At 41.5% G+C, this 26,451-nt stretch overlaps 1 protein-coding gene across 22 annotated transcripts in view; it reads left to right on the plus strand.

Moving 5' to 3' along the window:
- The window catches only part of LOC118422915 (dystrophin-like), a 232,797-nt gene that overhangs the window by 145,577 nt on the left and 60,769 nt on the right, over positions 1-26,451 (plus strand). For 20 of the 22 annotated variants that reach the window (XM_035830778.1, XM_035830765.1, XM_035830766.1 and 17 more), the window contains 4 exons: positions 18,528-18,700; positions 19,314-19,470; positions 20,618-20,750; positions 23,233-23,411. In XM_035830778.1, coding sequence (XP_035686671.1) covers positions 18,528-18,700; positions 19,314-19,470; positions 20,618-20,750; positions 23,233-23,411 — 642 coding nt within the window. The remainder of the gene's footprint in view (positions 1-18,527; positions 18,701-19,313; positions 19,471-20,617; positions 20,751-23,232; positions 23,412-26,451) is intronic. The other 2 variants (XM_035830771.1, XM_035830774.1) reach the window with 2 other exon arrangements.

Here is a 26,451-nt window from a genome sequence, read left to right on the forward strand (position 1 = left end):
ATCCAATCAAGGCAGCTCTTCACTCCAAGGCAATTTGCATGACATCATTAAAACCCCATCCATCCCCACAGACCAGAAAGGCCACCCCTTGGTATACATTTGTTGGGGTAGAGCTAACATACCAGCCCAGGTCCCCTAGCACACCCTACAAAGGCCCATATTGTTCCCCTCCGCTGAACACAGTCCTATCTTGTAAGTGGAAGCATATGGGTCATTTCTCCTCTCCTGGTCCCTCCCTGCTTATCAAAAAAGCAGCCCAATTTATGAGCAGGCAAAAACTTTCCCAAACTCAATCCGAAATCTCAACCAAAACATTGGCTGGAGTCTGATAACCTGGGCACTGTCAGAGGCCTGTCACTTGTGGTGTGTTACGCTGGACACAGTTTCCGTTCGAGGACTTGCATTTGTTTGAGGAGGTACAGTAGAAGCAGCATGGTTTTGATGCCCCACCACTGTTGGAGGGCTGCTCTGACAGGCTTGGCTTGAATTGACCCCTCCCCCTCTCCCCGAGGAAACAACTGTTTCTCTGAGCTGCTACTGGAAGTTTGTTCCTCCCACCATTTTGGAAAGTGGCCATGACCAGTGCTTGCGTCCAGCGGAAGCAGTGGACTGTACGGGTGTCGCAGACGAACCAGCGGCCGACAACCGTCCGTGTCACTCCCGTCGTCTCCACGACAACTTGCGGAAAGGTGACGACTGATCCTTATAGCTACGTGTCGTAAGAATGGAGCAAAATTCCTTAGCTTTTGTAGTTTGTGGTTTTCCATTGCAGGTCTTTCCTTACTCTGAGCTTACTTTTGTTCGTTTATATGTCTGTCACATTTTCAAAGAATTCTTACAGCTTCGTCGATGTCTAAGCAAGGAGTAAAATTCCTTAGCTTTCTGTGTATCAATTGTTGCAGGCCTATGCTTCTTTGATTCAGACTTTTGTCAAAGCATTAGACTTTTCAATTATGTCTGTCACGCTGCCAAATTAGTAGAGATGTGGTTAACGTACTTGTCGGAAATTCTGGTTTCTGTCCTCCGATGGCTTGTCATTTGTCCAACTGTCAAAAGGCAGCAAATCACGTTTTGGCCAAGGTTCAACCCTAACCTTGACAGAGTTATCAGCTGATCAATTAACAAGACTGGCTACTGTTTAGTGTTTTCTCTTTCCTGCGATTAATTCCCATGTAGTGTTTCCTTTTTAAATTTGGTTAATTCTACTACTTTTCAGTAAGGCGTACGTAGCATGGTTGAATTTTCCGTAACTCACAGGAAAAGCCATCTTATTCAAGTAATTTGTAGAAGGTGAACAAATTTTATGAACAGTGAAATTGCCTTCCTTCATTTTTTTTTTTTTTTTTACCATAGTACATATGAGGAACTTGTGTAGTCAGCATAAATCTCTGCCCCCCCCCATCCTAATCCTCATTAGTGATCATTTGTGGTACTGTATATGTTATTGTAACCTTCCTGTATCATATCTGTCATAACCATGATCTAGAGACCTCAATTTCGCCCAGCGGAAGCGCAGGTCACCAAAGCTGAGCTAATTTGAAGTGTAAACTCTCTGTTGGAGGAACCAGGCCGATATACCCTGCAGGGATACTGTAAATGCAGAAATGTTCATGGTGGATTAATGTTCGCGGTGAAGTGGTCACCGCGAACTTAAAACCACCGCGAACATTTTTCTATGGCATTAAGAGACTACCGTACATGGTGCCACCGCAAACTTAAAACCGCTGCAAAAAGTCCATTTTCCCCGCTACCGCGAACTTAACTGCATTTACAGTATAGCCACTTTGAGATCAGCCGGCTTTTTACGGTATAATTGAAACAAATAGAAGGCTCTGTTACCCACAGTGGTCCTTACTCTCTCCCTGTGATGCCAACATTCCCTCCACCCTTTCATGCTGGGAAGTTGAAAGAATATCTGTGGAGCCTCGCTGTTGTTGGGTGACCCCTGGTTGTATTTGACCGTTTTGAAACCCTTGGGGTCGGACTTGGGGCAACCCTGTAGAAGTAATGACATCTTCTGTCTGGCAGCGAGAGCCAGGGGAGTCTGCTACTGGGTTTCAAGGTCTCCAAAGCTCAACCCTACCCTGGAGTTGGGTTATGATGAAAACATTCCTAGGGTAGACAGCTACATTTCTTCATACAATCACAGACAACATCAGGTATATCGGGAGGAAAGATTCAAAATTAGAATAGAAATGCCAAAATTTGGGGGCATATACAGAAATTATGAAAAATGCAGACATAGTTTTCGAATGTAGTCAAAAGCCTTCAGAAAACTGTTCATAGGTAGAAAAAGTGCAATGAGATATCAAAACAGGAAGTTCTGCTGCAGTACCATAGAAAGCTGTTAGTATGTATGCCCATTCAATCTATAATCCTTTAGTGAACTTGACCTTCATTTCCCCGACCCCTACCCACCTACCAGATATCAGAAATCAACGTTATTGAATGTAGGCCGCCTACGCCTAACAAAAAAAAGAGGCATGTAGGCCCACTATGTTGAGAGCCTTTGCAGCGATATCGGCATTCTTGGTGTGTACTTGAGAGGGTAGAAGTGAGGAATGGCAAGATCTGTTGGCTTCAAGTTATGACTGGGTAGCGAGAGGTTGTGTCATGTTTTGGACCTGTTTGGTGATAGCCTTTTCAGTGATATGGGGCAATCCTGAAGGTTTGCATGCTCTTTTCCGTAAGGCAGAGGCAGCCTATTTTGATTTCCAGTAACTTGTAGGGAAAGCCATCTTATCTACGTAATTCGTAGCGAGGCGACCAAATTTATCGTAATTGCCTTCCTTGATTTAGCGTAATAGGTAGGGGGTTCTTCTGAATTCAGCATAAAGCGTTGTCGGTAGACCCATGCAGACCGTCATTCCTGGGGTCTACTTTAGGTAGAAATGAGGATCTGTTTGCAGTGAGTTATGACTGTGTAGGGAGAGGTTGTGTCATGTTTTGGACCTGCTGGGAGTGAGAGAGACTGTTGGGGGATTTACCATATAGACAAACAAGATAAGGACGGTAGATAAGGACAACTCCAATTTGTCTGGCTTAATTTTGAATGCCTGGCATTCGTGACTTATAAAAAAGATTTCCAAAATCCTTTACTAGTCATGTTAGCTGTACCTCACTTTGCAGTTTTGACAAAAGATAAACCTAGGTAGAATGTTCTGCTTAGGTGTATGTCAGTGTGAATTGTATGTAAAGAATGTCATGGCCAATAACCTTTTTTATGAAGTGTCTAGAATAAATAGTATAGCAATGAGGATCTAAAATGGTTACAGCAAGATTAATCTAAGACAAAACAGATCTTGACTGACTTGAAAGTTTATCTGTGTTGGTCAAAGTCACCCTAGAGTTAAACTGTAATTTCAAAACACCGAAAAAATTTACTTAACAATTTTTTTATGCCAGTCTTTGTCAAGGAACACTACCTATATACTGGTCAGTGGAAAATTTGGATACGTTCAGTTGTTGTATCAAGTTACAGTTAAATTCTGAATCACTTTCTTTGTTACTGAAACTTTTTGAAATGATACAGTACCATTTTGAAGGCCTTAAATTAAAGCTGTAAAAAGTCCACCTTAGTTGACCTAGCCTGGATACCATACCCCTGTCAGATCTCAAAAATATCTTTGAGATCGGGCTGGGGTTTGGTAACCAGGCTATAGTTGACCTGGAACTCAGTCTGAGGCCACCTGCCTTGATTTGTGAGTTGATGAGATGTGAAATCATAATCTGAATGGGGAAATTGGATTTTATCCACCCGTGTAGCCAATTCCAGAGGGCTGCACTTCAGAAATGCTCAGGTCACTGAAATGACTGATTGCTGAATAAGCCCCTTGTAATGTGTGTGACAAGTGTTTAGTGAGTCCATTTCCCAGTGGTGGATTTTAGAGATGATTGCAGAGGAGGGTTTCTTTGCAGACTTTGTCTTTTTGGTTTGGTTTGGTTTGGTTTAGGTGAAGATGTGTCATCTAAATTTTTTTTCTTTTTTTTTAAAGAATTTGATTTTCTTTTTTTCAAGTTAACTCAATGCAAGATTGACATTTCTGGGTATCGAAAACTATGGCATTAAATTGAGTATCAAGACAGCTCTTGCACCAACTTGGTGCTGGCTTGAAAGTTCTGGTGTCCCAAAGTTGTTAATTTCAATCATAGTTTGTTGCTTGGCCAACTTGTCTGCCATGTTGCTGGCATAAAGGTTAGGGTGTTTGACCCAGAGGTCTTGGGTTTGAATCCCCTGACATGCCACCCATGTTTTACCCTTGGGAAAGGCACTTTCCTCACTCCACCCAGGTGTAAAAGGGTTACCTGAATTTAGTAGAATGACTTTATTGAGACAAACTCTCAGAGTCTAACACTAGCAGCCCAGGGGCTGAATTGTTGTTAGACTTTACATACATGATATTAGACTAGGCATACAAATACAAATCAACATACAATAGAGTAAAATATTATCATTAATTGAATTCGTGAAAGACAAGCTAGATAAAAACTGCTCTGGCATGGTTTGTGGGAGACGTTCATACAAGTAATGATTACATATAAGATTACAACAGTTGGCTAAGGTGCAGTCATGATTCGTTTATCAATCGGGTCATGTGGGGTATGGCACTGTTTCTGTAGCACTCAGACTTTAATAGAAGAGTTAAAAGTGTGGAAGAGGGATGGGCTCCACCTTTTTGCCCTAGACACAGCAGATAACAACCCACTACCCCTACGGCCTCAAAAAGGCTATGGGACTAGAAACCTACCTACCTACTTTGCCAACAATGCGCCTGCAGTAAGATACAAACCTCCAGATGTGGGCCTACCACACTCTCATACTACTACTATATCTGCGTGATTCGACCTCTGCTTGGAGAGTGGGCCTGCCAGAAGGCAGAGCTGCCTGAACACTGACCTAAGTGCCATACAGTTTTGGTTCCTGTATACAGTAGTTGGCAGTTTGACCCTACTTAGACATAGTCAACCCAAGGTGTGGGTGACATATCACAGTGTAGAGGCTGAGTGTGACAGTATGTAGTGCGCATCTGTCGTTAGTTAGCAAGATTTGAAAAAGAAGAAGTAGCCTTTCTTGAAAGTAAAGTTGGTTTTAAGGGCCAAGTTGAAATACCTGTTGCTACAATGTTTTATGGACAAGGGAGAGACAAAGCTTTCTTCAAAATTCCGCACACAAACTTGTATGTTTTTGTATATTTATACTTTTTTCCAACCAATTTACCTTGGTATGCTGAAACTCAGCAGTGACTGTTGGGTCACCAAAGTCTGGACTTGACTTGCATCAAAGTTTGCCGTTAATGTTTCACTGCGAATACTGCAAACACTAAACCATCAGGAAAATTTCAACATTGATGGTAGTTTTCAAGACTGTGACAAACCACAGATAGGAGACATGAAGTTATGATGGCTCCTGCAAGACATAAAATCACTCTTAAAATGCTGAGAAGCTCATAAAATGGTCAGAAGCTGGGGCCAGAGCAGCTGGGTCGCATGCATGACTGGATCACACCTGCCAGACTTGGGTTTTATGTTGAACAGTTGTTTTGTGGTCATTTTTCGTATGATGGTGTACAAATCTGTCAGAAAAGGTTATTTTTGCAAGGACTACCCATTCATAGCTGCAGCTTTCCCTTTATATTTGTAGGTTTTACAACATTATATTGCGGCAGGTATGCTATTCTGTGCTTGCCCGACTTGGATTTTGTGTTGACCAGTCTTTTTATTGTCATTTTTTGATGATGTCCAAATCCATCAAAAAAGGTTGTCTTTGCAAGAACTACATGTATAGGCATAGCTGCATGATGTTATTATCATAATCCACCCACCAGACATGAATTTTATGTAGACCAGTTGTTTTATGGTCATTCTCCAATGTTGGTTTTCAGATCTGGCAGAAAAGGTTGTCTGTGAGAGGACTATAATGTGTACTAGTAGGCATACAAAATGTAGGTGCATCTTTCCCTTTACATTCGTAATTTTTATACCATTCCATTACGGCAGGTACTAGTAGCTGAAAGACGAAGATCAGTACTTGCCAGGCATGAATTTTATGTAGACCAGTTATTTTTGGATGATGATGTCCAAGTCCTTTGCAAGGGCTTTTTTTCAGGCATGACTACATTTTTCCCTATACATTATTATTAGTTTTCTACCATGATTCCATTTGGGTAGGTAGCTATAAGAAATACATGTAGAATAATCTCAAAATACCAAAAATGTAAAAGGATTTTGAGGGGATTCTTTTTCTCTTAAACTGTAAGATAGCAAATGTCAACCATTTCAAGAGTAATCTAAGATGATTTGGTTAATGCGCAGTTAATCTTTCTGATGCCCCTTGCAAGGCATTCAATCTACTTGAGCTGCGTATCTCTGATGACGCATGCAAGCTTTCCCCATAACACTAGGTCTGCTGCAAGATGTTCTATCTCCAGTTTGACAAGCATTTGTCTTGTGTGGTCTTGTCTGTCAAGACTTATACTTCCACACAGACAACAGCTGGCCTCAGATGCACCTTGCTGTCTAGTTAGGGAATTCTACAACACAGACCACAACCCTCTCAAATCCATTGCTACTACTACCACTACTGCATTGTAGTAAGGTTGCCTAACTCAGTGCACCCAACCTTTCCTTATTAGCATGTGGAAACTGCTTGTTAGGAAACCCTTTAATCACCCCAGGCCACTTCAAACTTACTCAAGCACAGCCAAGAAGGTGTCCGACTCAGGTACAGAACCTTAAAGAGGAAAGGTGATCCTGGAAGAGATAAGACGTTTTACGCAGGGTGCTGAGAGCTTGGCACAGGCATGTCTTCTTAACCACAGCGGACTGGAGTGAGGAGGTTTTTGGCAGGAATGCAAATGTTAGGCTGAAAACCATGTTTGGAATGCTTTAAAACAGCAATCAATACTGCGGATAGGTTTACCGCAAAGGCTTGCCCAGGGATGCCTGCTTCCGGACGGATGGATAGTGGTGGGACAGCAGGAGTTGTTGCAGTGCAGGGGATGGTGGTGCGGAGTTTGTCAACGTGAGTTCGCTATGGACCTCCAGAACGGGATATTCCAAACGGATACCCGGCGGGGAGGGGAGGAGAGGTGAGAGGTCGGCCACGGAAGGGACAGGATGCGACGGCGTGACGGGCACGGGATGGTGGATATGGTTTCTGTCAGGCGCGACCCTGGATACCAAGCCCTCCCTCGTCTCATGGGTGTCTTATGCTATGATTGAACTGACCTTCTCTGTCAAGGACATGCTGTTAAAGTTCGAACAGGTAAATCTCAAGTCGTGAATTATCACCTGTTGGTTCGCGAACACGGAGTAGGGTTGTACGAAGGAGTGTTTTCGACATGGAAATGTGTTTTTGGAGAGGGAAACGTCATCTAGAACATGTAATCTACTGAAGTGTTTACTTGGGAGGTCGTATATAGGCCATCTGTGATAGCTAAATCTCATGGCTGCGCTGAACAGCTCTAGGCTGTGGGACAGGGATTTGGCAGGAGTCGGGATGTTTTTCTGTGGCTGCCATGTTTCTTTCTGAAGTAGAGTTGGAGTTGAGATTTTTGGCCAGGTAGAAATTCTGGTTTCCAGTTTGGGTCACCCCTCATATAATCAGATCACTGTCATTTCAGGTCCATGTGGATTTTCGAATGCCCTGAAGTTAGGTTCTGGATGGTTTTCCATGTCTCTCTTTAACATTTGGTGTCACCATTACATTCTTCAGTAGGTCTTTCTAGGTGTGTTTTTGTTTGCAGGTGTTTACTACATTTCACAGATTGGATACAATGTACTTGTAAGGCTTCCTTTCAAACTCAACACTCACGAAACACTTTGTCTTTTTAGTCGGAGTCATAAGATTGGTTTTAAGGTCCAACTTTCCTCCAGGTTTGACACCTAGTTAACTTTTTTTTACTCTCAAGACACTAAAACACAGTACTGGTAAGGTTGCTTCTTGGTCCCTGGTATACATTCTAATTTTGATTTTACATCATTTTGATGACCGCTATACATTGCTGCCATACTGGGTTGCTTGTTTAATGTGTCTGTAACTGTCATAATTGTTTAAGTACAACAACTAAGTTCATGTTTTCACACAAAACTCCATTGCTAATCTACCGTGTGGGGAAAGCACACCGACCGGCTAATAGCTTTATTGTGAAGAATGTAACCCTGTCCGATAGGATAGGACCCGAGTAGCTCCCATACTTCTGAAGCGATGTTAGCGTGACTTTGGCTTGTTGGAGCTCACCCTGGCGATGTTATTACTGGCACTTCCTTGTAAATCTGCCCACCCCCATGGCGCTTGACTTGTTGTATCCATCCACCTGTTGAAACAAATCGGATGTTACTTGAACTTGAAGTTGAAGAAGACAGTATTGGCATCCACCCAATAGAACAGTTTTCATTATTACTGTACTGAATGGTGTGATTTGATATTTGTAAGCACACCTAGTCTTCATTAATTGGGTACCAGGGTAATTGTATTTATTGTATGTGGTGCTTCCATTTGGGGGGGGGGGCATAATTACATTTGGATCACTCGGACTTGAGCCTATTATAACATGCCAGGCATCTGTAGAAGGACCATAAATCAAATCTCAGCGAAGGTCAAGTGTAACCTAGGTCACAGAATTCTGTTACACACATCATCTTTCAAGTTCAAGCTAACCTGACAGCCAATTTGCACTTCCACTGGTACATGTTAGTCCCAAGGCCAGAAAGAAGCATTGAAAGTTTCGTGAAAGTTTTCTTTCATATGTCCTTTTCCTTGACATTGCTGTCAACCATAGGAAAACAACAGTTCCTTGCTAGTCCTTGGCTTGGCTGCAAACCCCAGTAAAACTGGTGCATGTTTGTTCCAAGGCCAGAAAGAAACATTGAAAGTTTCCTCAAGGTTTCTTTTACAGGTCTCACACAGGCCCTTTTCCTTGACATTGCTGTCAACCATAGGAAAACTACAGTTCCTTGCTAGTCCTTGACTTGGCTGCAAACCCCAGGAAAACTGGTGCATGTTAGTTCCAAGGCCAGAAAGAAACAGTGAAAATTTCCTCAAGGTTTCTTTTACACGTCTTCCACTGGCCCTTTTCCTTGACTTTGCTGTCAACTGTAGGAAAACAACTACAGTTCTTAAGTAGTCCTTGACTTGGCTGCAAACCCCAGAAAACTGGTGCTTGTTCCTTCCAAGGCCAGAAGGAAACATTTAAAGTTTCTTCAAAAGTTTTCTTTCACACGTCTTCAATTGGTCCTTATCTTTCACTTTGCTGTCATCTGTAGGAAAACAACTACAGTTCCTTGCTAGTCCTTGACTTGGCTGCAAACCCCAGGAAACTGGTGCACGTTTGTCCCAAGGCCAGAAAGAAACAGTGAAAATTTCCTCAAGGTTTCTTTTACACGTCTTCCACTGGCCCTTTTCCTTGACTTTGCTGTCAACCATAGGAAAGCAATAGTTCCTTGCCAGTCCTTGACTTGGCTGCAAACCCCAGGAAAACTGGTACATGTTAGTTCCAAGGCCAGAAAGAAACATTGAAAGTTTCCTGAAGGTTTTTCTTTTATATATCTCCAACTGGTCCTTGTCCTTGACTTTACTGTCAACCATAGGAAAGCAATAGTTCCTTGCTAGTCCTTGACTTGGCTGCAAACCTCAGGAAAACTGGTACATTGTTAGTTCCAAGGCCGGAAAGAAACATTGAAAGTTTCCTCAAAAGTTTTCTTTTACACGTTATCAATTGGTCCTTTCCCTTGACTTTGCTTTCAACTGTAGGAAAACAGCTAGTCATAGCTAGTCCTTGACTTAGCTAGCTGCAAACCCCAGGAAAACTGGTACATGTTAGTTCCAAGGCCAGAAAGAAACATTGAAAGTTTCCTGAAGGTTTTTCTATACATATCTCCCACTGGCCGTTGTCCTTGACTTCCCTGATAACAGCATGAAAACAACTGACTCCCTGCAGTTGACAGACAGCTTGGGACTCTCATACAGTTTGTTTGTATCCTTTTTCCCATATGTGTATCAGCAAGCCCATGCCACTTGCTTGGTAAAATTGGAGGAAAAACTTGACTTTTGTAAAATCTTAACTGTTCAGTGGTTGATTTTTTTTCACTAAGAAACAAAACTGCTGACCACAATAATGGCACAAACCTCCCAAGATGATGGAAAGTCAGTAAAAAGACCTTAATCCCAAACATAGCAAATGGAGCGGTATCAAAACAAACCAAAAGGCCACACTGAAAACACCCTGAGCCCAGGCTAATGTGAGGAACTTTATTTACACCAAGGAGAAACCCACAAAGAGGGGCATGGTTTATATGTGTTGCATGATAAGTCTGTAGAGTTTATAATGTCAACAAACCTTATTGATAACAGGTTTGACCTTGGTTGAACCCAATTCGTAGCTAACTTCAGATATTAGCAATTAATACCACAATGGCTTTATTATATTACGATACATTATACAAAAGTGCCTTTAGTTTTATAATCATACAGAAATATCACCAGTGCACCCGCTGTCGAAAACTAGGAACACGTTTCCAATTTTCAGTGTACAAAACTCAAAAGTGTACATGCATGCAGTACTTCAATTTGTGTATTTGTTAGGGAGCACTTTACATTTCTCTTCTTAATATTACATTAAAACAGTATACTTAATTCTTCAGTTTATTTACTTCAGACTTCCAGAGAAAAAGAAAAGTTTCCAGAACAATAATAACAGTTTAATACACATGTGTATCCTGGTTTGTTGTTGTTTCCGATTGACTGTATCCTGGTTTGGTCATAGGTGTGCTGACGATTGTTGACACACCTTTCCTGAGCTGTTTACATTATAAACCAATCACCCTCAAGCCTGTTTACCAAAGTCCTTCAGAGTCACACTTTCTGAATGCTCTCACTAGCAGGTTATACAGTAGAAGCCAGTTAATTGCACAACGGATTAACGCACACTTCTCTTAACTACACGGAATTCCAAAATCCCAAACCGGTGCAGTCCAGCTGGATAACTTTGCATTATTGCACCACCCGGATAATTGCACAAAATACGCTGGCAAATAGGCTGTGCAATAAAACGGCTTCTACTGTACTTGCATCGGGCAAGTTACTGCAAAGTTCTGAATAGATAGTTATTAAGCGTAATCAAGAATACACTTGCTCTGAGTGTTTTATTACCCCATGAAAACTGGAGTTTTTGTTTGTGGTGTGTTTGCATTTGTGTTTTTCGGAATATTTGTGGTCTGGAAACTTAAGAACCTTTGGATGGATATTGGTGATATTTTGTGTGTTTGGTCTTAAGAAGACAAAGGTAAAGGTTGATTGTTGGCCTCCTGGCAGGTTTCCTAGGCACTGCAAGTGAACTTCCGGCTTTTGTATCTTTTGTTTGGACATACTAGGTTTTGATTTTTTTCTGGCTAATATAATAGCTTTTGATGTAAGGAAGAACTCTAAAGAAGTGCTATGAGTTTTGGCCTCCTACCATCTCGTTCATGTCTGTCGTATGTTACCTCTAATGCTGCATTTTATAAAGGCTTCTTAGAATAGAAAGCTGTCCAGCTTGCCAACACTTGGGTCTTGTCACTGCAGCAGATAGTGGTCTGTGGAATAGACATTATCGTTACGTCAACACTACAAAACTTTAACTAGCTTGTCCTTAGCGAAACAAAATGTTGAAAGTCCCTTAGGCCACGCCAATTCGATTGGTTGGTTCTCGGATTTGTTAAACAAAAATATGCCAAACTGAAAAACATAATGAAAACAAAGCTAGGTTTATACCTTGGTGTACTCAGTTTTATGGAGTGAATACAGTCATGCAAGGTTTCCTCTTCCCACTAGTTTTATTATGTCTGAAAAAACATTCTGAAAACAAAGCCAAAGGACCAGGTTTATGCCTTGGTGCAATCAGTTTTATGGAGTGAATATTATAGTAATATTCAAATTTTCCTCCCTGCCCGTTTCTTTTATGATGTCCACTTGCTATGTTATCACTTAAAAAAAATTCGAAAACCAACATAATAAATAACCCTTAGGCCTTTCCAGTGAAACATAAAATGTGGCCAGGCCGAAATACCTAAGGCAATGGAAGAAATGTTGCTAACACATATTTTCACTTTTAAAAATCCAAGAACCAAGATGTCAGTTTGGTTAGGCCTTACCAGTGATACATAAAAGTGGGGCAGGGCCGAAATACCTCAGGCAGTGGGAGAAAACTTGTAAACACACATTTTTGAGCACATTAAATGACAGGGTCAAGTGGCTGTTTGAGGCAAAGCAGGTTTTCCTGAAATAGTTGGCCGGGACTGTTGATGGTAACCGTGCCTTTGGGGTACAAACAAGCTCGGCCAAGATCACCAGGACTGATAATGCCACTGGTTAGGGAGGAACTGTTACATGTGTGTTTTGCAGCCAAGTCGTTGGTTTTAAAATGGTAATAGTTGTTGCTGTGTATCTGTACACCAAACCGGAACTGGACTTTGTGGAAAAGACTAAACTTTACGTAACCAACACCAAGTTAGATTGGGACTTACTTGTAAAACCGTTAGAAAAAATTATAAACTTCGGGAACCAGTTCTGGACATGCAAAAAACTCCCTGTATTCTTCTTCTTGTAATAGTAACCCTAGAAATAGTACCTTTAAAGACACAAAACAGGTAAAAAAAGTGTACGTAAATATCTAGGTGCACTGGTGGACCCACAATCAAAAATTGACCACATAGTAGTTGCCCAAAATCACAGTATTTCAAGTCCTAGTGTTGTGCTTTATCTCTAAGTTTAAGAATTTGATGAAAAATTTGTAGGATTTCAAAAGAAGGCCTTGAAACAAATATTATGCACTATGGTGTCGAAAAACATGAAGAAAATGTTTATTTTAAAGCTCGTAAGTCTTGAATGTCAGTGTATATCTCATCACCTTGGTCTTTCCACAAATACCAAACAAATGCCAACACCATGACTTAACTAAGATCCTGTTGAAAATTGTTCTTTTCCCCCAAGACTGGGTTTAAAAATAGCCTTTGATAGTGAAAATGCCTGGTATGAGTACCATGTTGCTACTGGTGTAGCTAGGGTAAGCCTGGCATTTCACAAACCACAAATCACGCGGGAGCTTCCTTAATCCTCGTTGTACGTCTTCAAGATTTACTCTGGAAGGAAAAACACAAGTTTGTTTTTTATCTTCGGCTAGACCGAGGCCTTACCACAAATAACGACACAAGTGTGTCTTTGTGAGGAGTCCCCTTCCTATGCAGTTTTGCTTGTACCGTGTCTGCAGGGTTGAACGTTGTGAGCTCTATTTTATATTGATAGTAGAGAGGTTAACGCCGGGCATCCGTTTGCTTTTGAAGTGGGCTTAAGCAGAGAATGCCTTGAACTTTGTCTTCTTTTTAAATTAAAGTCACCATGGCTTATACCACTGGATGGAAGGGGGGGGGGGTCAGCCTACATCTAAGTAGAGGACTACCTGTCAGTCAATTTTTCTGCCTCAGTCATATCCTGAACCAAAGCATATAGCTTTCTGTATCAAAGTTGAACGGTAAATTCCAATGCAAAAGTTTGACTTCCCAAACCAAGCCAAAGAAGCAGTGGATACTCATTCCTTCACCAAGACAATAAAATTCTTTTGGAAAGTCCCTTTTTGTGTTTTAAATTACAGTTAAACTGAAATCCAGAATATGTTCTACCAACACAGATGCACGTTTGAAGAAGCAGAGAGCATTTGAACTTTGCTACCATGAAAGGCAGACAGAAATCCTTGACTCGTAACATTCTGTGCTGTTGAGTTCCTGTCGCTCTTGAGGATTACTTTTCTCTGTAACGTCAACATTCGGTCAGGGTCAGAGCTCTTCTGACGGAGCGCTCTGACTCCCTTCAGCCGGGACATCAGTAACTGTCTGGTAGGGACTTGGCAACACACTGCTGTTATAGAACTACAGCTAGCTGGGCATTCCCTGAAGGTCTGGCAAGACTAAGCAAAGAAATGCTGGTGAAATAGAGAAGGAAATAAGCAACAAAAAAAAGCTAACTTGACTCCCATTTGTGCAAGGCTGTAGCTGTCTATACAAGTCTTGGCAAAACATGCACTGTTCCAGAACTACAGCTCTCTGGGTATTCCCTGAATGTCTGTCAAGACCAAACAAACATAGGTAGAGCGTACAGTGGGGCCTGCAACAAGAGGCCAAGTTGTCTCCATCTGCAGTATGCAAGGCAGTTACAATGTACTGTCTGGATTGTTCTTGGCAGAACACCACTGTCTCAAAACTACAGCTATGGGGCATGCATTCCCTGAAGGTCTTTCGAGAGACTGGAAACCAAGCAAACATTAGCAAGTAGAAGGGACAGTGGGGCCTTAAAAAAAGAAGCAAACTTGACTCCATCTATGGGGGAAGACACGATGTACTGTCAGGATGAGTCTTGGCAAAACACCACCATTCCAGAACTACAACTCTCTTGCCATTCCCTTAAGGTCTGTCCAGCCCAAGCAAACATAAGTAGAACTTTACTCCATCTACGTAATATACAGTATGCAGGACAGTTACAATGTACTGTCTGGGTGGGTCTTGGAAAAACATCTCTGTCTCAGAACTACAGCTGTCTGGGCAGTCCCTGAAGGTCCATCTAGACCAAGCAAAGTGGAACATACAGTGGGGCCTCCAAAAAGAGGCCAAGTTCTCTCCATCTACAGTATGCAAGGCAGTTACAATGTTCTGTCTGGATAGTTCTCGGCAAAACACCACTGTCTCAAAATTACAGCTATCGGGCACGCATTCCAACTTGCCTCCCATCTTTGCAAGGCTGTAACTGTCTGGATGGTTTTTGGCAAAACCTCATTGTACATACCTACAGCAATTTCGGCACTCCCTAAAGGTCTGTGAAGTACCAAGCAAACATTAGTAAGTAGTGCGGACAGTAGGACCTTCAAAAAAAGAAGAAAGTCCACTTCCATCTATGCGAGGCATGTGGGAAAAAAATGCCCAAGCCAGCCTGAACTCGACCCATTTCTTTGCAAGCCATTATCAGGTGCTATACAGAAAAGCCTGGAAAATCCTAGCCAAGAAATGTTTGGGATTTCACTCCACTTTTTGATGACCACGCTCCTCGTAACACCTGATCATCTATGTCACCGTTGCCATGGCAACTGATGCAGGTGAGCCCAATGCCCCATTTGTGCGCACCCTCTCTTCGAGCCGTTGCCGCGGCAGCAGATGCAGGGCGCCCCTCGGGTTAATCCTCCACCTTTTAGAAATGCTGCAAATCTTCCCCAGGATGAAACTTAGTCAGAAGTTAACCGTTTCGGGTTTCAGCGCGCGTCACACAATATTGCCGAAAACGACTGGCATGAATGGGAAAATCCTCTGGCGTTAAAAGCGCTCCTAAAGCCGCTCCTAGGCAGAAGTCAGAAAATAATTCTTCTCTCTCTGACAACCTGCCAAATGCAGAGTCATGGTCGACAGCCTGAATTTTTTTTCTGTACCCTGGAATTTGAATTTGGAAATCCTGTCAAGGCCAGAAGTCGTGATGATCCTATAGGGGGTGGGGGCATGATTCCCCTGAAAAAGTTTGAAATCCAGACCCTCTGAAACACTATTTCCTGCATTTTCAGGGGCCAATTTTGCTGGTAGACTGCTTGGTTCAATGACATCTGTTTTAATATCTTTACATGCCGATTTTTGTTCATCAAAAGGACGGAATGGGCAACATTTTTTCCGTCTCTGGTGGCAAAATTCTGTCAAAGAACAGGCGCTGGTTGACAGCATTCCTGGCCGGTGTACCAGTCTTGTTTTGGAGGCCTTACCGTCACTGGTGGGCGGAGATACGAACCATATGTTGATGCAACGCAGGATCGTCACCTTGAATGTTGGAATGAACTTGGGGTTGACCCTCATTAACTGTTGTTTCTCTTGGTGTCTCAAAGGGAAGCATTCCAAGGGATCCGTTTGGCATGCAGGGAATTAGGGCCAAGCAATGGTACAGGCAACTTTTGTGGCCAATTTTATAACAAAGAAACTATATGCGTGTATTTGCCTACTGTCCTGACCGTATTGTAACCGGTGCAAAGTGGGTAGAGTGTTTGTCTTGCAGTTGGTAGATTGTAAGTTTGATCCCCGGCTGAGTCATGCCAAAGACTTGGATATCAAATGGTGGTTGTGGTCAGCATACATGTACAATGTAATCCCATTTATTCATCACTTTGGGCTCAAAGTGCAATTTATAGATTTTGCTAACCAATCATCTTATGGGGTAACTTTTGATATCAGTTTTAGAGATGTAACGTTCAGAATTAATCTAAATCCTCCCCAAACCTGCACTGCTTTTCTCCACATACCTGCAATACCAGTAACACCTTTGATGTCAGGTAACAGAACCCAGGTGAGAATAAGACGTTCCCCCAAGGCACTTAAGAAGGCATGATACTCCACTGATCTTCCTTGGTAGTTTGTTGTTGGTGCACAGTACCCAACCACCCATGTAGGCTCATAGCAGCATACCACAGGCCTGGCTAGAGAGAAGACTCCTTCTTAGGGAATGTAGAAAATTTTTGAGTTATCAACTTATGATCTCACCTTTGCAAGTTGTCCTTTACAGTCATGGTTTGTATTGTTTTGATTTCTGCTCTCATAGCAAGATACCACAGGCTTTGCTAGAGGGAAGGCTCTTTCTTACTAATTTTAGGTATCGTAGAAACTCCTTAGGTGTCGTAAGAAATGTTCAAGTTATCAAAAACCATAGGCAATACTCTTGCTCATGTTGGGCTTTTCATGATCAGACTTGGTCTGTATTGTTTGATTTCTATTAACATAGCAGTTTACAACAGGCTTGGGTAGAGGGAATACTCTATCTTTGGGATCGTAGTAAACGTTTGAATTATCAGAAACCAGAGGAAATAGTTTTATGATCTTAGCTTTGCAAATTGGGCTTTTCAGTCATGGTTTGTATTGTTTCTATAAACATAGCAACTTATATGCAGCAGAGGCTTGGCTAGAGGGAACACTCAACAAACTCTTTCTTAGTCATTGTAGAAAAATGTTTGAGTTTAAAATACTTTTAGCAATTATCAGCTGTACAACTTGTCCTTTTGAGTCCTGGTTTTGTATTATCCGACTTCCGTGAACATTTTGCCTAACTAGCGGTATCAGCAGAAGACAGCTTTGTTACAGTACATGTACATGATGTTTGATTGATACAAGTGGAGATATAGTGCAGGCTGTTATTTTTAGTACCACTGTGCTATCATAAAAGCTTGATGTTTTTTTCTGTTATCTGCTACAATGTATTTTCCTTTTCAGCTGTAGCAGTTTGCCAGCTTGTAGAAATGTAACAATCTTGTAGTTTGATTCATACAGCTGTTTTTCTTTGAATGTGTTCTGCTTGTTTTGCAATGTTGAGTTCAATGTTTCCCTTCATTTTATATGTTGAATGATGAGCTTTAGTTTGTCGATACTCGGCATATGTTGAATTTTATTATTGTATGTTTCAAGTTGTTCAGTCCAGCTTTTGCAATTAGTTTTTTAGATGTGGGGGGGTGGGGGAATTTGATGTGCAAAACTGTTGGCAAGTTTATCTGTGTTCAACTTGGTAGAAAACTTGGTAGAAGTTATTCTGAATCTAAGTTATGAACTGTGATTTTCAACACAAAAATTGGACTTACATCTGGGTACCCAAATTTTGACTGTCTTTGTCAAGGAATGAGCAAATCTTGTAATGTCTTGTAAAATCTTGTAAATTCCTTGACAAAGACTGGAGTTCAAATTTTTGAGTCCCGGAAGTCAAATTTTTGAGCAGGTCAAATTGAAATTACAGTTAAACTTTCCTTCAGAATTCCTATCTGTTGCTATTATCAAAGACTTACGGAATGTCTTCAAAGTTAAAAAGTGATGTTAGAGCTGAATCAAGAGATTTTTTTCCACCACCCTTGCTTTATTTCCACTGACGTTTGGGAAACCGTTCCCACCTTCCTCCTTTCTTACTGACATCGCATAAAACAATCACCATATATATATGTTATTACTAACCATTTGGGAATGCATCTATAAGCAGTGACACCTAGTGCTGCAGTACAAAGTGAACCAGTTAGTATTGCCCTGAAGAAGGTGACAAACTCTCACCCAAACATTAATGGAAATAAAGCAAAGGTTGTGTAAAAAGAGTCTCTTTCTTCAGTGACGCACCAACCTGATGAAACGTTTCGCAGTTGTAAGAATTAAAACCATTTTATTCTGTTGAACAAAGTCTTCTTCGTTACATAACTTTCTTTAATTCTTCATTAAGCGTTTTGACGACCATCTGACGACTTGACCTATTGTATTGTGACGTATCACATTTGAGAACATTCCAATATCAAGTAATTGTGCAATGCAATTGGTTAAGTTCGGATTGCACTTACTCTGTCTAGCTCATATATTGCACTAATAGTATTTGTTTCATTTTGTACTGAAGAAGGCGACAGATCGTCATCAAAATGTTTAAAGGATTAAAGAAGAATGAAGAAGACTTTGTTCAATTAATCTACCAACCTGATGAAACTATTTACGGATTTTTTTTGCCTGTTGTTCTGTAGGACCTCCAGGCGGAGATCGACGCGCACCAGGATGTCTGGTCGTCGCTCAACGACACCGGGCGCCATATCCTGCAGAGCATCGAGCACTGTGAGGACGCACAGATGCTGCAGAGGCGCCTCGAGAACATGAACGACCGCTGGACCGCGCTCAGGAGCAAGTCACTGGACATCAGGTAATGTTTGTGTGTCTGTCTGTCTGTCTGTGTCTGTCTGTCTGTGTGTGCGTGTGTGCAACATGAACGACCGCTGGACCGTGCTCAGGAGCAAGTCGCTCGACATCAGGTACTGTTGGTGCATCTGTGTGTGTGTGTATTTGTGCGTCTATGTGTGTGTGTGTGTGTTTTGGTTGTCTTAGTGTGTGTGTATTTGGGCATCTGTGTGTTTGTATGTATGTGTGTGTGTCAGTGTGTGTGTATGTGTGTATTTGAGCGCCCACGCGTATGTGAGTGTGAGAGGGAGACTGAATGATTGAGAGAGTAAGTGAGTTTGTGTGTCTGTGCATCTGTGTGTGTTTCAAGATATTTGTGGTCAGCACATCACAAGAACGTCTTGATGAATTGCGATCACACTCACACTCACTATCCATGGTTAGATTATACTGCTGCTGGGTTCCCTGACGCAGGGGTAGGCAGTGGTATTTGGTATCACTTGACTGCTAAACCAATGCGTTCTGAGAAAAATCATAATTAAAAGTGAAGTAGCACATAACAAAAAAAACTCAGAGACATATTGGAGGGTAATAGATTGGATGGACTAGTAACTATGGATTGTGTTCCTCTCCGCCAGACAACGACTGGAGGCGAACATTGAGCAGTGGAACCAGCTGCTGATCACCCTGCAGGACCTCATCGAGTGGTGCGGCATCAAGGAGGACGAGCTCACGCGCATGCAGCCTGTGGGAGGGGACCTGAACACTGTGCAGCAGCAGCAGGCAGACCACAAGGTAGGCTTTGAGTATTAAGATATAGTAGTAAGAGTTTTCTTTTTCACAAATAGTTAATATTACCTGCTAACGTTTTGATTTTTCTCTGAGCTTCTAATTGGAGTTCTGCTTCTTGGTATCCGATGTAGGAGGTGCTTACATCAGCTACATTTAGTGGCGAGAAGCTGAACTCCAGTTAGAAGCTCAGAGGAAGATGTCTGACAGGCATCAAAACGTCAACAGTTATGTAAAAGAAAATTCTACTATCCTATGACGTACCAGCCTGATGAAATTATTTTCGGATATTCTGTTCGCCAGAATTCAGCAGGGCTGTCTCAAGCTTTTACAAAAGTTTTAGAATTTTTCCGTCCCACTCATCGTTGCATTGGAGTACATATTGTTACTTTTCATTGTTAAATCTACCATTTCAAACTTACATACACAATACATTTTCACGAATTTCCTTTCAGTTCAGATTTTTGGAACAGCTGCGGTGTAGTTTTCATCTGTCCCAACAAGCTCTCATAGAATGTAAAGTTCGTGTATTTGAGATGATAGGTCTAATAGCACTAAGTAGCACCAGTTGGCAGCCCCATCACACACTACAGGAATGATTGGATCAGGAAATGCCACAGAAAGAAATGTCTTCCTGAGTCACTTTGCTTTAGGACAAGGAAACTGCATCTGTCTATGCCGGTGTTCCGAGTTCATCACTTATTGATCCGAGGTTGGTATCATGTAAGAGCCTTGGTGAGGGTAAGAGCCTTCATTGATTCAGCCAGTGGAATAAGATCCTTCCCGGAATTAGTGCCTTCCTGGAATTCAGCCAGTTGACGGGCCTTTCCTTCCCTGCCAGGACTAACAACCAACGATAACGTAGCCAGGATTTAGGTTGAGGATTTCTGGGATGAGCAAGTGACAAAGGCGCAAGCTTTCTAGGGGGGTCTGGTGACAACTCCTAATTTTGAAAATTTAACCCCCTGAAATGGCATTTCCTTTTTATTTTGTGGATTTCATTGTATAAAAAAATGGACTGTGTAGATAGCCGGACTCTCTAGAAATTGATCATCCTTTTTGGGTTCTGCCAAGGGTGTGGAAGGGATTTTTCCAGGCTTGTAAGGCTTGTGCGAGAGAATCTGAAGGAATGTTTCTGCACTTCTCCCCGCAGCTGTTCCGGCAGTCTGTGGAGGACAAGAGGCCGCTGATCGAGACGAGTCTTGAGACGGGTAAGGAGTACCTGGTCGAGCAAGGTGAGGACAGCAGGAGCACCCTCAACACCAGCGGAGACTCGCACCTCTCAGGTAGTGGCACGGAACAAGGGAACACAATTTGAAAAGAATTCACAGAAAATAGGCTCATTTTGGACCAATGAATGTAGAAAAAATGGGTGTACCTATTGTTGGTGAATGTTGTTCACAAGATTTAAAAATGCCCCTTTTTCAAACATGGAACAATCCAAACCATCCCATTGCCATTGGCTCCCTTGGACCACTATACATAAAAGGAGGGGTGTCTCAGGTAGTGCCACGGAACAAGGGCACCCAAATTCTACATCCTGTACACCCCTTTTATCTGAGTTCAGTGGACCAAGGAAGTCAATGTCATTGGCATGCTTTGGACCGTTCCATGTAAAACAAGGGATGATGGGACCGAAATTTAAAATTTTGTTTTCCTCTATTCTAAGTTGGATGGTCGAAGAGGAGCCAATGCATTTCTGTACTTTGGACTGTTCTACTTTTAACAAGGGGTGATTTCAAGTTTTCAACATCCTTCAGGTCTCACACGGTTCATCTAGGTAGCTTTCTCAGTATCCAATGATAAAATCCAAGACTGACATGTTTTGCTCGTCTTGAAAGACTGTGATCTTCAAGAAAACCAAAGGCTATGTTTCTAAGAGTTTGATAGGAGCAATGACATCATTTAATCCACAGAGCTTGGAACTGTATGTTGACAGTAATACTTTGTGACACAAGTGCCACCCTGTTCGTGTGAAACAGGCACCCACCAGTAAACTGTGGATTCTGCCAGTCAAAACATGGGACCAGTTTGTGTAACCTCACTAGTCCTGTTTCCATTGGCCTTTTATCAGGCTTTGCCAAACCCAATTTTGCTGCATTTAAGGGCAACAGATTCTCCAGTTTCGTGTACATTTCTGCCTAACTAGTTGACAACACAATGCTGTAAGGTGAACTGTGTGAGATCTGACTGTTTTATTCACCTCTAAACCTTGAGTTCACTTGTACCTCTACTGTTAGGGGGTTTCCAGTTCACTAAAAGTGTTGAACTATGATCCTTTTTTGGGGTTCCCTGATCTTTTGCTGGCCTGGAATTGGTCCTGTTCTAGCTCTGGTTTGCTCTAATGATCTCTCCCACACTGAAGGATCTGGCCCTGTCCCCATTTAAATTTTCAGTCCTAGCATCTTGTGTTTTCAGGATTGAATATATCTTAGGAGCTTTGTGATGTCCGAATACTTGTTTGAACCCTATTACTACATATGAGCTGTGAAAAATTTCATCAGGTTGGAGTATTGTTGAATGACAAGGTCCTTTCTTCGCAACTAAAAAGACATAATTACAGGTAATATTTCAGTGACTGTCTGTCACCTTCTTCAGGGCATTACTGACTGGTTCACTTTGCACTGCAGCACTAGGTGTCACTGCTATCAATGAGGTCACAAACATAAAGAATTATCATACTTTAGTAATGTATGCCATTACAAGGACCATCTGACTCCAAGAAAAATCATGATTCTTCACCTGTATTTTATGTAAAAATTCAAATGTGAGTCGTTCAATAAGTTTTCTGGGGCTGTTTTGTGAGTAAGTGATCATTGGAGCGAAAAGAGCTAGAACCAGGCCGGATCCCAGGCTAGACTTTCCCTGTTCCTGCCACACTGGGTCCCGTTCTCGTTGTGTTCCCCTCTGGTTTGCTGCTGCCTCTGCTGTCTTTAAGACTCACCACGACTTCTTCTTTATCCACTAACATTGACACGGTGTAGCCATCTCGCTTCAGCTCTGATTGTCCTATGGTTGAGGTTAGAAATGCTATACCAACCAGAATGAGGTAAGTCTATCTGCTTTGCTCTAGGGTGAATTTCCATCCAACATTCGTTCGTGTAGTAGAAGTAGTGTCAGGTTTGTGTATTGTCTTTCATTTTCCTTTCTCCATGTTAAGTTAAGCTTTAGTTGTCATTTGAAAACAATATCTTTGCCAATCATGTTCAACGTTGTGACAATGGAATAGGAAATATACAATGTGGAACTTTATTGTGGATCAGTGGTAACTTGTACAAGAATTCTAGGATGGTATTGTCTCTGTCAGAAGGGCTAGCCCTTTGCAAGAGCCATGTCTGCTTGCTGAACAGACAAGTTTTATATAGTAATAATGAAATAAATAACAATTCTAGGAAAATAACCTTCTGTACAAAAAACTTGTACAGTGTTTTATAATTATATAGATAGGTCCAGGTAGTTTCCTAGGAAAGTTGATAGTTTCAGTTTTTGAGACCAAAATTGAATTGTCGATTCTGCATCAGAACTAAGTAACGTACATGCCTTCATATTCTCAGTGATTAATGTGGTGGTATGGGAAAAAATGGAGCATTCACGGTGGTTATGAGTTTGCAATTATGGTGCTATAGTCACATACTGTACAGTAATGGAAACAGGTGGTTTCAAGTTAAAATTTTAAGAATTACTGTAATAGTGATGTCTGTAAAATTCAAAACTTACAAAAATATTCATCCTTATCATCCTGTCTTGGTGACCTCTTCGTTACCACAGCAACGAGCCTTAGCGATGAGCTGAGCACGGAAGAAGACAAGGTGGGCTTGACACCTGAGGAACAGGCTAAGGAGATCGCCAGGAACCTGAAGAGGCAAGTCAAGACGCTGACGGACAAGTGGGCACAGCTCCAGGGCAGGTCGGACATCTGGCAGAAGAGGATAGATGACGTACAAAACGTATGTACATTTTGTGTTACTATGTGTTTGATATGTTACATGTAAGTTCACCTTTATCCACTTGGAAACCTATTTTCGTTGTTTTTTAAAACAGGCAATTTATGGACATCAATTCAACGGGCTGTGGTTTTAGATTTCAGTAGATTATAAAGTATTGCAGTTATTTGCAAAACATTGCAAATTCCGTCGAATTGACAATCCTAAATACACTGTAGATATAACTGATATAGGTTACCCCACAGATAAAGGTAAACTAGCGTTAGCACATGCGTTATGATTTATTAAACCCTAAGTTTAACCTTGGAATAACACTGAGACCTCAGAAAATATACTGAACTCAAAGTCCATGTTTCTTCTTAATTGTTCAATGTACAACGAAGGATGTTCTTAAACTCTGAACTGCATGATGTAAAATTGATGGAAGATTTTATTGAAAGCATTTGTCTATTGTAAGCTTGGGCTCTTTGTTAGTACAATATGTACTCCCCATATAATAGTCTACTCTAATAACATCTGTTATAACCTCAATAGTTATGAGAATACTACATATAAAGTTAGATTAAAATCTTTCCAAATTTTAATCCTAAGGTTACAGTCCTCAACTTAAATGTTTGCAGAGTCAATCTCAGGCCATTGATTGTTAATGTCAGAAGAACGATCTAACGCGGGGCAGGGGTTATCTCCAACTCATTTTCCCCAACTGCCGTCTCCAAAAGCTGCGCCCACGATTTTAATCAGTCCAATTCAGTCATTAGCGAGAAAAGAATGACGTTGACCTTGAACGTTAGCAACAAGAGCATCGCTTAGCTCGTTCCCTGAGAAGAAACTGGCACCAAATCGATACTCAGCGCAGACGTAAGCCTTCAAATGAGACCATTAGAAGGTAAAGACGATTTTGGAGGATTGGTTATGGAGAATCTGACTCGCAGCCTGGAGGCCACTTGTTAATTCCTGCAGCTTGCCGACCCTGAATCGAAACCTGCTGCATTCTGCCAAGGTGACTTGTAGATTGACTATCCGCTAAATGCTGGCATTCACCATTTTTATTCTCATGATCAGCAACGGCATATGATATTTTGGGGTGATCTAGGGGCTGACCAGTAACGATGGTGGGAGGGGAGGGTGCTTTTTTCCTTGTTGTTGGGGAGAATGCATTTTTCCTTGTGGGGGGGGAGAGTTTTTTCCTTGTGGAGGCCTCACAATTTACTTCCAGCTTCTTGGACATAGTAAAGTGAAATTGTAGCAAGTGGGCCTCATTAAATTACAGGGTAGAGAGTAAAACTTGAATATGACGATCTTCATGGCATAAAACTGACTTAACCAAGGTGTTAACTTGATCATCAAATTTTGTTTCATTATGTTTGACTTATTTTCATAAAAAATCTGGGAACCAACAAGTCATTTTAATATGGCCCTGCAGAATGATAAATTTTCTTTCTGTATAAGACACTGTGTTTTACATTTTCTTCAAAACAATTATTCTCCCATCTGTGATACAATGTTTTGAATGTATTCCCTCATTCCTGTCTCAAATTATATTTATAATATGTGTATGAAGTTGTGGAGGCTTTTCTTATTTGAAAGAACAATCATTGTACAGCAAATTGCAAGACTTGAAATGCCCTCACCGTGCATTAGCAGAGTCCTATGATATAGGGGAGGTTTGATGCATATGCTGCCCTTGTCTCCCTTGTCATTCTTAAGGTACTCCCTTGCCCAAAATCCATTCATGTGGAAAGACACTTAGGGACTGGTTTACGATCTATTCATTAATCATTTCCATCATAATTTGGTGATAGCTCTTGGCATTGTCTGCCTCTCTCTTACTCCGTATGCAGAGGCAAGGACTTGAAATGCTGGGTTTGAAAACTTTGATACATTCTTTTCCCTTGTCTCTTTTCATTTCTTATTTCCCTGTCTCCAATTGTCTCCATTTAGGTACTGCCTGAAATTCTTTCACACGGAAAGACGCTTAGGGACTGGTATACGACCTATTCATGAATCATTTGCATCATAATTTGGTGATAGCTCTTGGTGTTGCTCCCTTCCGCCCCTCTCTGTGCATAATGCAGACTCTGAGGCATGCGTAGGGCTCGAAATACTGGGTGGTGCACCTAATTTTTAACTGTGGGTGCACATTTGTGTAGGGTTTGGCTGACAATTTACTCTATTTCATTACTTTGTGTACATTTTTTTGTACACCCAAATGTTTTCTGAACACATACACTTTTAGGTTAGATGCTGCAGTTCCTGAAAATACTGCTAGGGGCCTCCAAATGCCAAGTTTTTTCAGGACCTCAAGAAATTCATACAAGTCTGTTATAAGGATCTTGAGTCATAGTAGGTGCAAACACAACCAAAAACAGTGAACTTCCCAAAGGAAAAGTAAATTTCGAGCCCTGATATTGAGGTCATGATAGAAGATTTTCTGAAGACCTCTTCTGATTTTCCACTTCATTTTATCTCTCGTGCACCCAAAATGTTTCCTAGCTTTGCACCTAAATGTCTGTACCCCAGAATGAATTTCGAGCCCGGAATTCAGATGATAGGAGGTGTTTTTCTGTAGACCTTGGCTTACATTCTACTTTATTTTATGTACCTGAATTTCTGTGCCCCAAAATTGAGTTTCGAGCCCTAGTGAGGTAATGGGAGGTAACAGTACCCACCGGTGTTGTCGTTTATAGCTTCAGGTACTTAGCCTTCACATGACCTTCCATGTGCAGAACACAAGTGGGTAAGCAGATTCCATTGATGATCAATAAAAAAACTGTTCTCTCAGTCTATCCTTGGATAGCTCATTTTGTTTATCGACTGTCAGTTTTCTCTTAATTCCAGCACACCGTTTCGTGCGATACAGAATCAAATTTAGTCGCCAGAATTTATCCCCACACACTTTCCAACATTGAAGGATGATTATACATAACCTTCCCTATATTGCAATGATGTGTGGCCCTCTGAATATTTCCTGCGTATCCCTGAGGGGTAATTTCGCAGCAAGTATCAATTAATCGTCGGAAATTGTAGGAGTGAAATTAACGTC

The sequence above is a fragment of the Branchiostoma floridae genome, chromosome 9 (genome assembly GCF_000003815.2).
Source record: "Branchiostoma floridae strain S238N-H82 chromosome 9, Bfl_VNyyK, whole genome shotgun sequence".
NCBI lineage: Eukaryota > Metazoa > Chordata > Leptocardii > Amphioxiformes > Branchiostomatidae > Branchiostoma > Branchiostoma floridae.